This window comes from Tachysurus fulvidraco, chromosome 7, assembly GCF_022655615.1.
Source record: "Tachysurus fulvidraco isolate hzauxx_2018 chromosome 7, HZAU_PFXX_2.0, whole genome shotgun sequence".
NCBI lineage: Eukaryota > Metazoa > Chordata > Actinopteri > Siluriformes > Bagridae > Tachysurus > Tachysurus fulvidraco.
In genome coordinates, this window is record NC_062524.1 from 17,665,867 (window position 1) to 17,679,654 (window position 13,788).

Sequence of the window (13,788 nt, forward strand, 5' to 3'; positions counted from 1 at the left end):
TGAGTTCAAAAGCCAATTCCCCACATCAGTCTACATTGTTACTGTAAAGGAAATGTTACTTCCTTTATTTTTCCTTGTTTTGTGTACTTTTGTTAAATAAATACACCAATAAGTACATTTAACCCAGTCAGTAAAATATACATGCTTTAGACTCATATTCACAGTAAATAATCTAGCAGACTTCTTTTCAACATTTCAGTCATTCTAATCATATCAGATTAAAGAAGACACTAAATCCTTATTTTTGTTTTTCAGTCATCAATATTCAAATTACAACAGAAAAGAGGGTTTTTTTTCTGTGAAATTTTTATTATTTATAATCAGCTTATAATTTAAAATTCAGCACATCACACAATTCCCAGAAGACGACTGGTTGCCTTTTGGAACTGGCTCCTCTAAATCTTCTTACTCATCATTATTACAGGGATTTTTTTCCCTGGGATTTTTGTAAGGCAGCATTGGGGTCTTGTGTGTATCTTGGTATCAACAAAAAAATACACAAGTACAATTGGAATCGAACTGTATTGAAAATTTTTACCTGAGTGTCCAATATACATGCCATCCACCATCTTTGTTTTGAGGTTATGAGGACTAACAGCGTCTGCGTCCTCGTAGAGTTTCACCACCCTCTCAATGCACTTTCCTCTTTCCTTGGCGTAGTACACATGTTCAGAAATAGTGTGAGACATGTCTGACCTACAAAACTCACAATCTCAGAGTCACTGGTCTTTGCTGTGTTAAACATTAATGAGACACTTTGTAGTTCGGTTATGTGAAGAGTTTTTTAGGGAAGTAATTATCTTGCTTTCCATTTGGGAGTCACCCAATCCCAGAGTCTGTAATTGTTTAGTGCTCAAAACCAGAGGTGGCAAAAGTACACACATCCTTTTCTCAAGTAGAAGTACAGATACTCATTTTTTAAAAGACTCCAGTAAAAGTAGAAGTAGTGACTACACTCTTTTACTCAAGTTAAAGTAAAGAAGTATGGGCTCTGACATGTACTTAAATAAAAAGTCGCCGATACTACTACCTGTTTAGTGTCATGCTGGTAACTGGACGTCATGTTTATATATATATATATATATATATATATATATATATATATATATATATATATATATATATATATATATATATATATATATGAATATATGAATATATAATTTTGGAGTGTGCTGATGGATATTTGTGTTCATCAGCCACAAGATTGTTACGAAAGGCAGGCACTGATGTAGGTGAGGTAGGGTGGAGTCAGCGTTCACATTCATCCCAAAGGTGTTCAGTAGGGATGAGATCAGAAAACAACCATATATAGCAGGAAAGTTCAGGTGACCCAATATATAATGTATACCAAGTGTATCACCAAGGCCATATCCCAAACTGTAGGGAGATTCCAGCTCTGTCCTTGAAAACAACTCAAAATTATTGTGATGTTTTACAAATGACAAAGTTAGTGTTAATTAAATTAAGCACTTCATGTTTTTTGGGTTGACACCAGGGGCGGTTCTAGGATTTCATCTTTAGGGGGTTTAGCCCTCAATGAGAATTTAAAACAAGAAGAGTTTTATATTTAATATTATATGACATCTCTGGTAATAAGAATAGTGAAATTTCACTGCTTTTGGTTGCCGTCTTTGCGTCTTTTCCGCCGATTAACATTATAGATAAACGCCTCCAGCTCTTACTGCGCGTGCACGCTGCACGTACCTGTGCTTTTCTGTTCAAATAAAGCAGACAGCTGAAGATGCACTTTTGAAAGACTACAACACACGCATGTAAAAGTATGGAATAAAAGCAAAGTAAAAAAAATCTCTCTTGGATCAAACTGATAAATAATTTTCTTTCCCATCGACGACATGTCCTGCATTTTAACGTAATTTTTATTGTTTATTTATGAAAGTAAAAATTATCCTTATAGTTTTAGGGTGGCTGAGATTACAGACAGGGGGCTGAAGCCACCCTAAAAAAGGGCTAGAACCACCCATGGTTGACACAATTCGCAACGCATTCGCCAGGAATCCTTTTTGACGCCGATTATTTCAAACATCTCCCTCATATATGGCCATGTGTGTTCAGGAATGTCCTCGTTGTTAGTTATTTTAACATCGGTGACTCCCTCTAAATTAACATTAGCCATTCCTTTTGTAGGCGTGCTGCTCATTATTAGCTCCGCTATCCTTAGTCTATGTCTGATAGCCAGTAAACTAGAACGGTACATTTCCTAAAGAAAATGTGAATGTGCTTGCACGTGGCAAATTCCCCTCATTGTGCTGAGTGTTTTGATATGTCACATGTCCATGTTGTGCTAATTTTTTTATTTCGCTAATTTTGGGGGCGGGGCTACACGTGACGTCAGTTCCCCTCATCGTGCTGAGTGTTTTGATGTATGACATTTTATGCTAAATTTTTACTAACCATGAGCAATAAATTATTGTATGTAGTAATCTTTGTTAAAATAAAGTGTATTCTTTGTTCATGTTAGTTCACAGTATTATTAACTAATTTAATTTATAACTAACAATATTAACTAATGTTAACACGGTGTTAGTAATGTATTAGTAAATGTTGAAAATAACATGAACAAAATTAATAAATGCTGTAGAAGTGCAGTTCATTATTAGTTCATGTTAAGTAATGTGGTAACTAATGTCAGCTAATAAATCTTTATTATAAAGTTTTAGAAAAAATACTGTACAAGGGTGGTTTCGAACCCTGAAACTCTTACATGCTAAACAAAATTGCTATCCCCTACTCCATTCAGGAACACGAGAAAGTTTTTGCAGTTTTATGTATTAATTCACTAATGTGAATGCAGCAATCGAACTCTGGTGCGCACCAAAAGCGGACCAAACAAGTGTACCGAGACCTCCTTGAAGAGGTGGTCTCGGTACCCTTTAAAACGAACTCTGGTACGGTTCGTTTGTGGTGAGAACACGATCCGAGATTGAATAGACCTAACTGCAAAAAGTATTGCGCATTTTGGACTAAACCAGCTGCCGTAGTGGGTCGTTGGCAATATTTTCGGAAGATGAGCATGTCACAGTTTCGCAAAAGTAATGCTCGCCGCCTCCTGAAGTGTCTTGCGATGCGTCTTCGCCGTTTGCAGTGCATTAAAATTATATTTTCAAGCTGCATCCGTGCTTCATTCTGAAAATTAAGACTTTGCATAGAGTGCTGTATACAAGCGATGCAATAGATTACAACCACGAACATAATTGCAGCGTGCAGTCGTCTCTCTATGGTGTACTGTATGCTGTATTTTCCTGTATTTTCCTCTTTTTGTTTACTTGCAGAGTTTCGTTGAAATTTCCCACACGTTTATTCTGACCAATCGAGAAGCAGTTTAGGAAAAACGCTCAAAGACATGGCAAATGAGTGATATGGATGTTATCACATGACTGCATTTTGGTTCGTTTCAACTGATGCGGAACAGAACGATCAGTGTGGTGTGAAAAGGTGTGAATGAAAAGGTAAAGCATGGTGTGAATATTTTTAACTGCTAAAAATATACAATGTATCATTTTTTTGCTTTTGGTCCGGACCAAATGAACCAAACTATAGGTGTGAAAGCACCCTTAGTGAGATAAAATATTTGCACTAAATGTATGTATTATTCAATTCTTATAAAAAGAAAAACTGCACAGTTTTAAGCATTTTTGTCTAGTTTTAAGATCTAATTGCATTTATTAGTGACTAGATATTTATGCTATTTTCAAGAATTCTTGTCAAGTCAATTTTGCTTACCCCATTGGCAGATTTTTTTTGCTTGATTCTAGTACACTTTAACTAGATTTAAGCATATCTTGCTTGTTTCAAGGGGGCATTTTTTGCAGTGTAAAAACAGGACAAAACAACAGTAGATTCCGTGCTGCACAAGGCAACGCGGCACAGTTAAATACATAATGGTAATGACAATTTGAAACAGGTGTGTGGAAACGGAAGGAGCAGACAAAAGCAGGGCGGACACGTTACGAGGAACGTAAACAAATGCACGTGGCCAAAGTCCGGGCTGAGTCCTGAAGTAGCCCCCCTCAAGGCGCGACTCCTGACGTGCCAATCCGTCCTGACAGTCCTGACGGGGTCCAGGTGGGGGAAGCAAGTGTAACCGGCCTATCTCTGGCTACTGCTATGCTCTGCGTTGTGTAACAAAAGACCCGGAAGAACTGGAGCTGCTGCTGAACTGGGGAGATTATTCTGGAGAGATTAAAGAGTAAGGCATAAGAATATAGCGTAGTCTGTGTGTGATTTTTCACCTCTCCTCAGCGCGCTCACCGTGATCTCAGTAAACATCACAATAATAACATACAATAAACAATATATATAAAACACACTATGAATGGCATTGAATGCAAAATGAATCATTACATTTGTCCAGATGTACAGAATAATCTCCTGCAGCTAGTTTTAAATTACCCATTAGAAACCATTAGAATTAGAAAATAAACCATTAGAATTACAAAATAAACTAATTAATACAAAATTAATACATTGAGAGATAGAACAAATGTAAATACCTGGACAGATTAAAGAGTACAGCATAAGTATCGTAGTCTGTGTGTGATTTTTCACCTGCACAAATTAAAGGTAGTCTGTCGGTCTGTCGGGGCACACACATATATCGAACAGCTGCACTCGATAATAAACCCATTAAATCCAACCCATCCATTTGTAAAACAGTTGCTAATACATTTAAAAACTGTGAACAATAATATTACCACATATTATAAACTTAATCAACTTTTCAAAACTTTTACAGGCTTACATGGAGAGAGCACCACTAACTGCTTACCTCTCAGCGCGCTCACCGCGGTCTGAGGAAGCAGCGCGGGCTGAACAAGAATGACCTCGCCACGCAAGAGACATATAGAACGTTTTCCAAAAATGGCAAAAATAAGATACGAAACAAAATAATAAGGTTTTCGTGAACAAATTAATACTAAGTAAATACATACAAATGAAAGGATGATTAGTGAAATACATTAATATTTTGAGCATACACTTATATTAACATTCGTCACACAAGGTACACGGCGAGGCAGGTGGGGGGAGCAAGGCACACAGCGAGGCAGGTCGGGGGAGCAAGGCACACAGCGGCATAGCCAGAGAGGGCCGAGCGACGTCCACAGCCGAGCTGAAGGGCCGAACGACGGCCACGGCCGAGCTGAAGGCCCGAGCGACATCCACGGACGAGCAGGGGGCCAAGCACTACCCCTGACGCACCGCGGCCAGTCACACCTCTCCGAAACCAGGAACGGGAAGGGAGGGAGGGAGGGGAGGAAAAATCCTCCACAGAACAGAAAAAAATCCACAGAAAAATCCATGGGGCGAAACACGGGCCTGCAAAAGCCCCCGCGGACAGGAACAAATGCGGGGCGATGTCACAGGACACCGAAAAAGCAAAACAAAACTCGGGCTGGTGACGTGGCCCACAAACAGAAAGTGAGGCGGCGCCCCCCGCGGAGAAACTGGAAGCGGAGCGGCGTCCCTCACTGGAAAAGTGCGGACCGATGTCACCAAAACCGCGAAGTCCAGGGGGAATAAAAAAAGCTCCCAATCGGCCAGTCCACGCTAAAGCTATCCTGCTGGGTCTTGGTGCGGCAGAATCTACTGTTGTCTACTGTTGTCTAGTCCTGTCTCTAGTCCGTGTCTTGTTTCGTGTTTTTTTGTTATTAAACCCCGTTTATTTTTGCCATCCTGCATTTGGGTCTGTGTTATCCCGTGTTCGTGACAATACATTGCACCTTCATCATATTTTTCTTCCTCTTAACGTCATTACACAAAGCTATTAGACGTTTTACCTGTTTTAAGACTGATTTATAGATCAGTTACAATCATATGAATTTATTTATTTTATTATTTATGAAGATATGCAATTATTTGTACATTTACTTATTTATCAAAAACACTGCAGCTTTACTACTGAGACTGAATGACACACGGTCCACTGATCTAAGATCAGCATAAACACCCGCTCTATTTCACAAAATAAAAAGTACACACTGACAACTGCAGCAATCTTCAGGACTGAGAAGATTGTTTTTACTCACTAATAAACTGACAAGCTGTGTGTTTATCTCCTAAGAGTGTGAATAATGAGAGACTGCAGAGGAAATGACTATCTATACATTATATGAACAAAAGACTGTGGATGTCTGACCATCAGACTCATATATAGTTCTTCCCCAACATATAAAACAGACAATAGAATTAAACCATAATAATAGTACTTTTCTAAACTCCACCTGCTCTAATAATAAATGTGTACAATATACTCATCCTGTGTCTTTGTGCTGCATGATATTGTAATGAACCCACAGAAGCAGATGTCAGAGAATCCGTATGCAGAGTTTATTAGCAGTAGAGTCCAATACAACATTCTAGAAAATGTGAAGCTAAAATCGTGGTCAGAGGACAGGCACAGTTCAAAAAACTAACAATATTTTTTGGCATTCATTTGATTTTTATCCATTTTGTACATATTCTATGAACCTTTAGGTGAGCTACTCAGAGTGTTGTGTTGGAGACCCCTGCTTTAGAAACAATAAGATACAGTATAATACAGCGGTGACTGAGATGGACTTAAATTATAATTATCTCATTTATATTGCTTCCATCATCATGATCATCAAAATCATAAAAAATATACAATACATCTATGAGATAAAGAAAAGTATTTGTGCACTCTGTATCTGTGAATGATTACAGAGGAAACAAGAGCAGAGACTGAAACTCAATTATAATCTAAATATTGTCTTTGATATTGTATAGATTTAGCACTTTTCATTTAAAATGATACACGTCATTGAAAAACATGTTTCTCACAGATCCAGGGTAATTTAGCAGAACATTTCTGGTCATTCCAGTTGGCAGTCGAATGTGAAGCATAATCGTAAATCACAACACAGTCCTCTTCACCGTCATTATTTGGTTCCCTTTGAGCCCAGTACCTGAAACCAAGAGAATCAGATCAGATTCAATTTCCTTCAGTTCCACACATTGGACTGAATTCTCTCAGCCTCTGTTTACTTAAATGCAGAAAAATACAAGTATAACGAGGAAAAAAATCTTTGTTCAAGCAGGAGAACATTAAGATGATGTCATTTGTATTGCACAATAAAAACAGGGAAATATTTTCTTACCCAGTGTTCAGTGGTGTATCGTCCACGCATTCTCCCTCATTTACTGTGTCACTCAGACCAATCCAAGTCTGAGGGTTGTCCAGCTGTTTAACGATGAACTCCTTTAAATGACATAAAAAAACAGCTGATTAATAAAGGCTTTAGTCCCTCTCTCTCTCTTTCTCTCTCTCTCTCTCTCTCTCTCTCTCTCTCTCTCTCTCTCTCTCTCTCTCTCTCTCTCTCTCTCACACACACACACACACACACACACACACACACACACACACACACACACACACACACACACACCTGTTCCTCTTTGCTGTTTATGATCATCAGGTCTGCGCCTATGGCCTTGCAGTCTTTTCTGCTCTCCTCCCAGCTCTTCGTCTCATTAGACATGACATAGAATCTGGAACTAAAACTGAAACACTTCTGTTTACCTACAGATACCAGTGAAGAAGATTTACAGATCAAAACACATACTTTTTGTTGTTGTTATTATTATTATTGTTGTTGTTGTTTTTGTTGTTGTTGTTGTTGTTGTGTATTCATGATTTCTATTTGTCCACATAGACCGGGCATCACCAAATGGCGGACTGCGGTCCGGATCCGGACCGAGTGACGGGTCTGCCCGGACCCGTTAAAATTCTAATATTATCATATTAAGCATCTCCTTATAATCTAAAATTGTAAGATTATATAAACTATTTGATATTAATAAAAAGATAAATCTTTCGTTTATGCGCAGTTAATCTAGTTATTACGACAGGAGCGTCATCAAAAGCCAAGCCAAAAACAGAAGTTTCTGTTCCATACTCCAGAGCAGAAGGTGGCAGTAATGCACCTAATTACGCTGGCAGGACAATTAAGATTCAACCTGCTGACAGGACAGTTACATGCCCATTTCTCTCACTAGGAACGGAAGACAGAAAGGGAGTAAGGAGAGGTGGAAAGGAGAGAGGAAAAAGGGAGCTGCTCAAAGCTCTGCACTTTTCTTTTATTCAGTAAATTCTGCCCTGTATTTGAAATGTCCTTTTGCCTAAGGTTCCTGTGTTATTAATATAGTTAATGTTTAAAAAAGGGGCAGCTCAAAAGTCTTTTGTTTAATTTTTTTCTTAAAGATTAAAAGCACTTTTATTTTATTCAAAAGATTCTGAATGTTTTACATTACATGAAATATAGGCCCTAAGTTCAGGCTGCTCTAAGCTGTGTTTGCACTTTTTATTTATTTTATTCAGAAGAAATTCAGTGTCTGTTGTCTGTTACTTGATATGTAATAAAGACTACTACAGGATTGTTTTCCATTCAAGTGCCATACAAGTTCAGACTTTGAAAACACTAACAATATTTACAATACACAATTAACAATAAATTATATAGAAATGTATGTGCATTATTGATTTTATTAACATGAGGGTACACTATTTTAAGTGACAATATAAGATTCGGACCTTTGCTCGGAGAGAATTTTAGTAACTGGACCTCTTTGAATTTTAATTGAATACCCCTGACATAGACAATAGAATATAAGGAAAACATTTAATCAGCCATAATTAACATTAAAACAGATATTAGTTATCTATTAATCCTCCAGTAGACTTTGAGACCTCTTCAGACTCAGGAGTTACTTAGTTGTAAGTAATTAACTAGAAGTTAGTGCTAGTAACTTAGTGTTAATGAAGAATTATTCATTAATTTTTTCCTTTATTCATATTCTTAGTTACCTAGAAGTTCAGGGACAGTATTGTAAAGTGTTATCAGTATTACAAAGATTCACCTCATTCTGAGATCTTGGAGGAACATGTGAGAGGATGTGAGTTTAAATCATTATTCCACAGATTCAAGATGGTACGTGGATTTCCAATGAGGGCATTTAACTGTTGAGCAAAAAAATTAAAACAAAATTCAGCTACTTGAACTAAATAATGTTTTCTGGTATCTGTCTCTCTCCTCCCGTAACTGGTCTCTGTCTTTAGTCAGGTTATTTTAACTGGACTGTAACTGGTCTCTGTCTTTAGTCAGGTTGTAACTGGACTGTAACTGGTCTCTGTCTTTAGTCAGGTTATTGTAACTGGACTGTAACTGGTCTCTCTCTTTAGTCAGGTTGTAACTGGACTGTAACTGGTCTCTGTCTTTAGTCAGGTTATTGTAACTGGACTGTAACTGGTCTCTCTCTTTAGTCAGGTTGTTGTAACTGGACAGTAACTGGTCTCTGTCTATAGTCAGAATGCTGAATTTGATCCACAGAACTGTGACAGCAGTCAGCAAGGAAACAAACAGAAGCAGCACCGACCACACTGCAGTCAGTCTGCAACACCTGCTCCATGCAGTGTCTCCTCCTACAGGTACATGAACACCAAAGACCCAGGTTTTAGTATCTCAATCTTATCTAGCATTTACAGTTTAACATAAACACTGAGCTGGAGAACATCTTAATAACTCTATCCAGCCATCAGTATGAAACTCCTCCCCTTCTACTAATGCATGCAATGATGGGCAGAGCTTTGGGCTGATTTTGAATAAGCTGACTGGCTTACGAAAACATGTATGTGTAATAATATAATGATTTTATAATGGTACAAGAAATAAGGAAATGCTCCTGTCTGATAAGGCCTTTGATTACAGTTTACAGCTATAAGATAAATTAGTTTCACAGTTGTCTCAATGGTTTACATGTTATCAACAGTATAATCTGTAAATATAGTGCAGAAATCAGCTTTAAATGTTTATGTCTTGTGTTAAAACACATGCAGATAACGTAACACAAAGATGATATGAAACAGAAAGACAAGCAAGGCTAAAAAACAAGCTGAGTAAAGAGAGGAAGTTACTCATTAGGGGTCAAGCCCCGAAGGGGCGAAGACACCTATTGTTATTGTCAGTTTTTCTTCTCCTCTTCTTCCAATGAAGTCAATGGCAGCCCATAGAACCGTACATAGGAAAGTTATGTAGTTTGGCACACATGTAGAGGCCAGTCTTTTAAGTTACTGTAGCAACTTTGGTGTGTCTAGCTCAAACCCTCTAGCACCACCAACAGTCCAAAATCCAATTATGTTAATGTTCATAACTGCTGACTCGTAAGGCTTAGAGACAAAATTCTTGCACATTATGGATCCTTTGCTCATGCCGATTCGAATGCACCATATGACGTCCTTTCTGTCATGTATACCTTTCTGCCATTTTGAATTTTCCGTAAAACCTACTTTTTCGAACTCCTCCTAGACCGTTTGTCTGATTTAAATGTCCTTTTGTATGTAGAATCCAGAGACGCCCAAGACAAAAAAAAGCTTTTTGATAGACCAATGCCTTCTCGTATACCGTGGCAACATACATGGTGGCGAGCACGCCAAAACAGACGTGAGGCCGTATCTTCGCAAAACTTATGCGTGTCGACACGAAACTTGGTAAATGTCATTATAGTCATGACCTGAGGGTGCATGCAACGTTTCGTGACAGCGCCACCTAGTAGTCACGAGATTTTAAAAACAGCTATTTTCGCTTATAACTACCGCAAACTTTAGTCTAAAATCATGAAGGAGGTGTTGTTAGACTCCTTGAGGCATGATGAGTCAAACGATACCAAACGGTTTTCGGACGGCCATTTTGTGTGGTGGCGAGCACGCCAAAACAGACGTGAGGCTGTATCTTTGTAAAACTTATGTGTGTCAACACGAAACTTGGTATATGTCATTATAGTCATGACCTGAGGGTGCATGCAACGTTTCGTGACAGCGCCACCTAGTGGCCACGAGATTTTAAAAACAATGCCATATCGCTACGAAACTTGGTATGGTTCATCAGCGACATGTTCTGAGCACATCTGATAGGCATGACCCCGGAATTGCTGCTTGCAGCTATATTTTCTCTCTGTGTTCCTCTCACCATGTTTACATTCTCACAGATATCCACCATCTTCTCCACTCACTGGAACATATAAAATCATAAATAAACGTTTCTCTACTTTAGAAAACACTTTTGAAAACTTTAACATTTGTACCTGTGTGTTGTTCTTCTAGGTGTCTCTCTGTGTCACAATTGTTCTTCTCTGTCTCAGGGTCATGACCTCTAACAGTTTCTGCAGTCTCATAGATTTCCACCACCATCTCCACTCGCTCAGATGAACGTTGAAGCATCTTTAAACTATAAAACTATAAAAAATTAAACTAACGCATCTCTGTATGGACGTGACTGACAGTCTGTGCCTCTGTGTGAAGAATGAAATGTGCAGCTGTCAGTAAAGGAAGTCTGTCATAGAGCAAAGTGGATATCAGTATCTTCCTGTGGTCAAACTGTGAAGATTTTTTAGCTGTGCTTCTTACACATCCTGTAGATGTTCCTGTTAGAGTCCAGCAGTTTTATTAAATATCAAAATAACCTTGTGGATTTATAATGGTTTATACATTGCACCTTCATCATATTTTTCTTCCTCATAATGTCATTACACAAAGCTATTAGACTTGTTGCCTGTTTTAAGACTGATTTATATATTTAGATCAGTTTGAATATGATCATATGAATTCAGTTACATGTTCCTGCAGTAGATATTGAAGTATTTGTACATTTACATTTTCAGAAACACTGCAGCTTTACTCTGAGACTGAATGACACATGGTCCAGTGATCAAGGATCAGCATTAACACCTGCTATATTTCACAAAATAAAAAGTATACACTGACAACTCCACACTCTCTCAGTCGAGTGTGAATAAAGAGAGACTGCGGAGGAAACGACTGTCTAATATGAACAAAAGACTGTTGACGTCTGACCATCAGGCTCATATATGGGTCTTCCCCAACGTATAAAACACCGAATTGTATAGAATGTACATTTTCACTCTTCACACCTTTGGAATGACCTTTTTTCAAACCTTGTGTTTTCCTGACTTTTTCCCTTTCCTTGTGTTTCCTGAATTTGCTGGCCCTTCTTCAGTTGTGCACATCTCTTCTTCTGATTGATCATTTGAACACACTGGCTTCCCACACATCAGTCTGGGGGAAGACCCACTTCATCAGGGATTCCAAGAAGCTCTCCCCTTCCACTCTAGGCCCCTTCATTATTGAAAGCATTATTAACCCCTCCGTTGTCTGTCTCAAGCTCCACAGTTCCTTGCATGTTTCCCTACTAAAGCTGGTCTACTTCAGCCCTGCTGACCCCCCTCCACCCAGTTGGGTCATGTTATATCACCCTGCTTACACCATGAAGAGGATGATGGATGTGTGTCTTAGGGAGCCTGTAATACTTTATATTGTGAGGGATATAGCATGTGGGGGGGCAGATTTGGGTCCTGAGCCCCTCTGACGGATCATCTGTAGAGATTGTCAAGTGCACCAAATTTCTTGGTGTTCATCTAGCGGAGAACCTCACCTGGTCACTCAACACCAGTGCCATCACCAAGAAAGCCCAGCAGCGTCTGTACTTCCTAAGAAGGCTGAGAAAGGCACATCTCCCTCCCCCCATCCTGACCATGTTCTACAGAGGGACCATTGAGAGCATCCTTAGCAGCTGCATCACTGTCTGGTTTGGGAACTGTACGATCTCGGATCGCAAAACCCTGCAGCGGATAGTGAGGACAGCGGAGAAGATTATTGGGGTCTCTCTTCCTTCTATCATGGACACTTACACCACATGCTGCATCCGCAAAGGCAACAGCATTGTGGATGACCCCACACACCCCTCACACACACACTCTTCACCCTCCTGCCGTCTGGAAAAAGGTACCAAAGCATTCGGGCCCTCACGAACAGACTGTGTAACAGTTTTTTCCTACAAGCCATCAGACTTCTCAATAACTGAACTGTACTATACTGAGCACAACATACACACACATCATCTGTATGGACTGCATAGACCCTCACAAAACACACACACTGTTTTGCACACTTTTCTGCTGTTTTTGCACATACTGTCCAACATTTCAGCTGTTTTTGCACATATTGTACAATATCTCAGCCATTACGCACATACTATACAATATTTCAGTCATTTGCTGTTTTTCGCACAACTCTATATATTATCCAAAGGAACTTCTGATAAGAAGCTGTGTACATTCTAATGTTACTGCATGAAATATTGTTTGAACATTCAGTATTTACACTGGTCGGTCGGCACTGTTTCTGTTACTGTTTCTTGTCTTTTGTGTATTGCATTTTTTGTACTTTTTGTATTGTCTTGTAACTTTATGTCTGCACTGTTTTTTGTCCTGCACTGTCTTTTGTCCTGCACTGTTTGCACCAGGTTGCACAGTTGCATTTTTATGTGGCTAAGACTACTTATGTCCTTAGCCCTGTCTTTGTTTTATGTAGCACCTTGATCCGGGAGAAACGTTGTCTCATTTCACTGTGTACTGCAACAGCTATATATGGTTGAAATGACAATAAAAGCTTCTTGACTTGACTTGACTTGACTCTCTAATACAAAATTTACATTGGGCCCATCTGGGTAAACCTGGCCAGTCAACTGGAGGGTCCCATTGAGAAGGGGGTTGGTACTGTCATGGTACCTGTTTTTTCTGTTCTTGTGTGTTTTCCTCATGTTTTCTCCTTATGTTTCCTGTGTGTGTCTCATTAGTTCCCAACTACTCATCTGTCTGCAGCACAGATAAACACCGGTTTTCTCCAGCCATTCTTCAGCAAATCATTCTGGCTTCCAGTGAGGACCACAATTAATT

General features: G+C 39.0%; 2 protein-coding genes and 1 long non-coding RNA gene across 4 annotated transcripts in view; 1 reads left to right on the forward strand and 2 right to left on the reverse strand.

The window, feature by feature from the left end:
• Window positions 1-961, reverse strand: part of LOC125145102 (low affinity immunoglobulin epsilon Fc receptor-like) — a 5,555-nt gene extending 4,594 nt beyond the window's left edge. Inside the window, exon 1 of the mRNA XM_047815774.1 lies at window positions 539-961. Coding sequence (XP_047671730.1) covers window positions 539-689 — 151 coding nt within the window. The 5' untranslated portion in view covers window positions 690-961. The remainder of the gene's footprint in view (window positions 1-538) is intronic.
• The window catches only part of LOC113660775, a 20,897-nt gene extending 16,857 nt beyond the window's left edge, over window positions 1-4,040 (forward strand). The window contains exons 5-6 of the long non-coding RNA XR_007143433.1: window positions 3,294-3,470; window positions 3,926-4,040. This is a non-coding gene — a long non-coding RNA (uncharacterized LOC113660775). The remainder of the gene's footprint in view (window positions 1-3,293; window positions 3,471-3,925) is intronic.
• On the reverse strand, window positions 3,979-12,285 carry LOC113660774 (CD209 antigen-like protein 2). 2 transcript variants are annotated; one of them, XM_027174560.2, is made up of 4 exons: window positions 11,119-12,285; window positions 7,428-7,561; window positions 7,140-7,240; window positions 3,979-6,947 (listed from the first exon to the last, which is right to left on the reverse strand). In XM_027174560.2, exons 1-4 carry the CDS (start codon window positions 11,252-11,254, stop codon window positions 6,800-6,802), a joined length of 519 nt encoding a protein of 172 aa, XP_027030361.2. In that variant the 5' UTR covers window positions 11,255-12,285; the 3' UTR covers window positions 3,979-6,799. The 2 variants fall into 2 exon arrangements, 1 of the variants encoding a protein (XP_027030361.2); XR_007143427.1 differs by lacking the exon at window positions 11,119-12,285 and adding an exon at window positions 8,899-8,999 and having other exon boundaries at window positions 3,979-7,240.
• Between the last annotated feature and the right edge of the window lie 1,503 nt (window positions 12,286-13,788).

Bases quoted from the DNA above. Each gene is read 5' to 3' on its own strand.
- LOC113660774 (XM_027174560.2), bottom strand. From the start codon at position 11,254: ATGCTTCAACGTTCATCTGAGCGAGTGGAGATGGTGGTGGAAATCTAT. The intron at 7,562-11,118 runs GTACAAATGTTA...TGGTATCTGTAG, and splicing joins CCTAGAAGAACAACACACAG to GTAAACAGAAGTGTTTCAGT. The intron at 7,241-7,427 runs GTGTGTGTGTGT...TGTCATTTAAAG, and splicing joins TAAACAGCAAAGAGGAACAG to GAGTTCATCGTTAAACAGCT.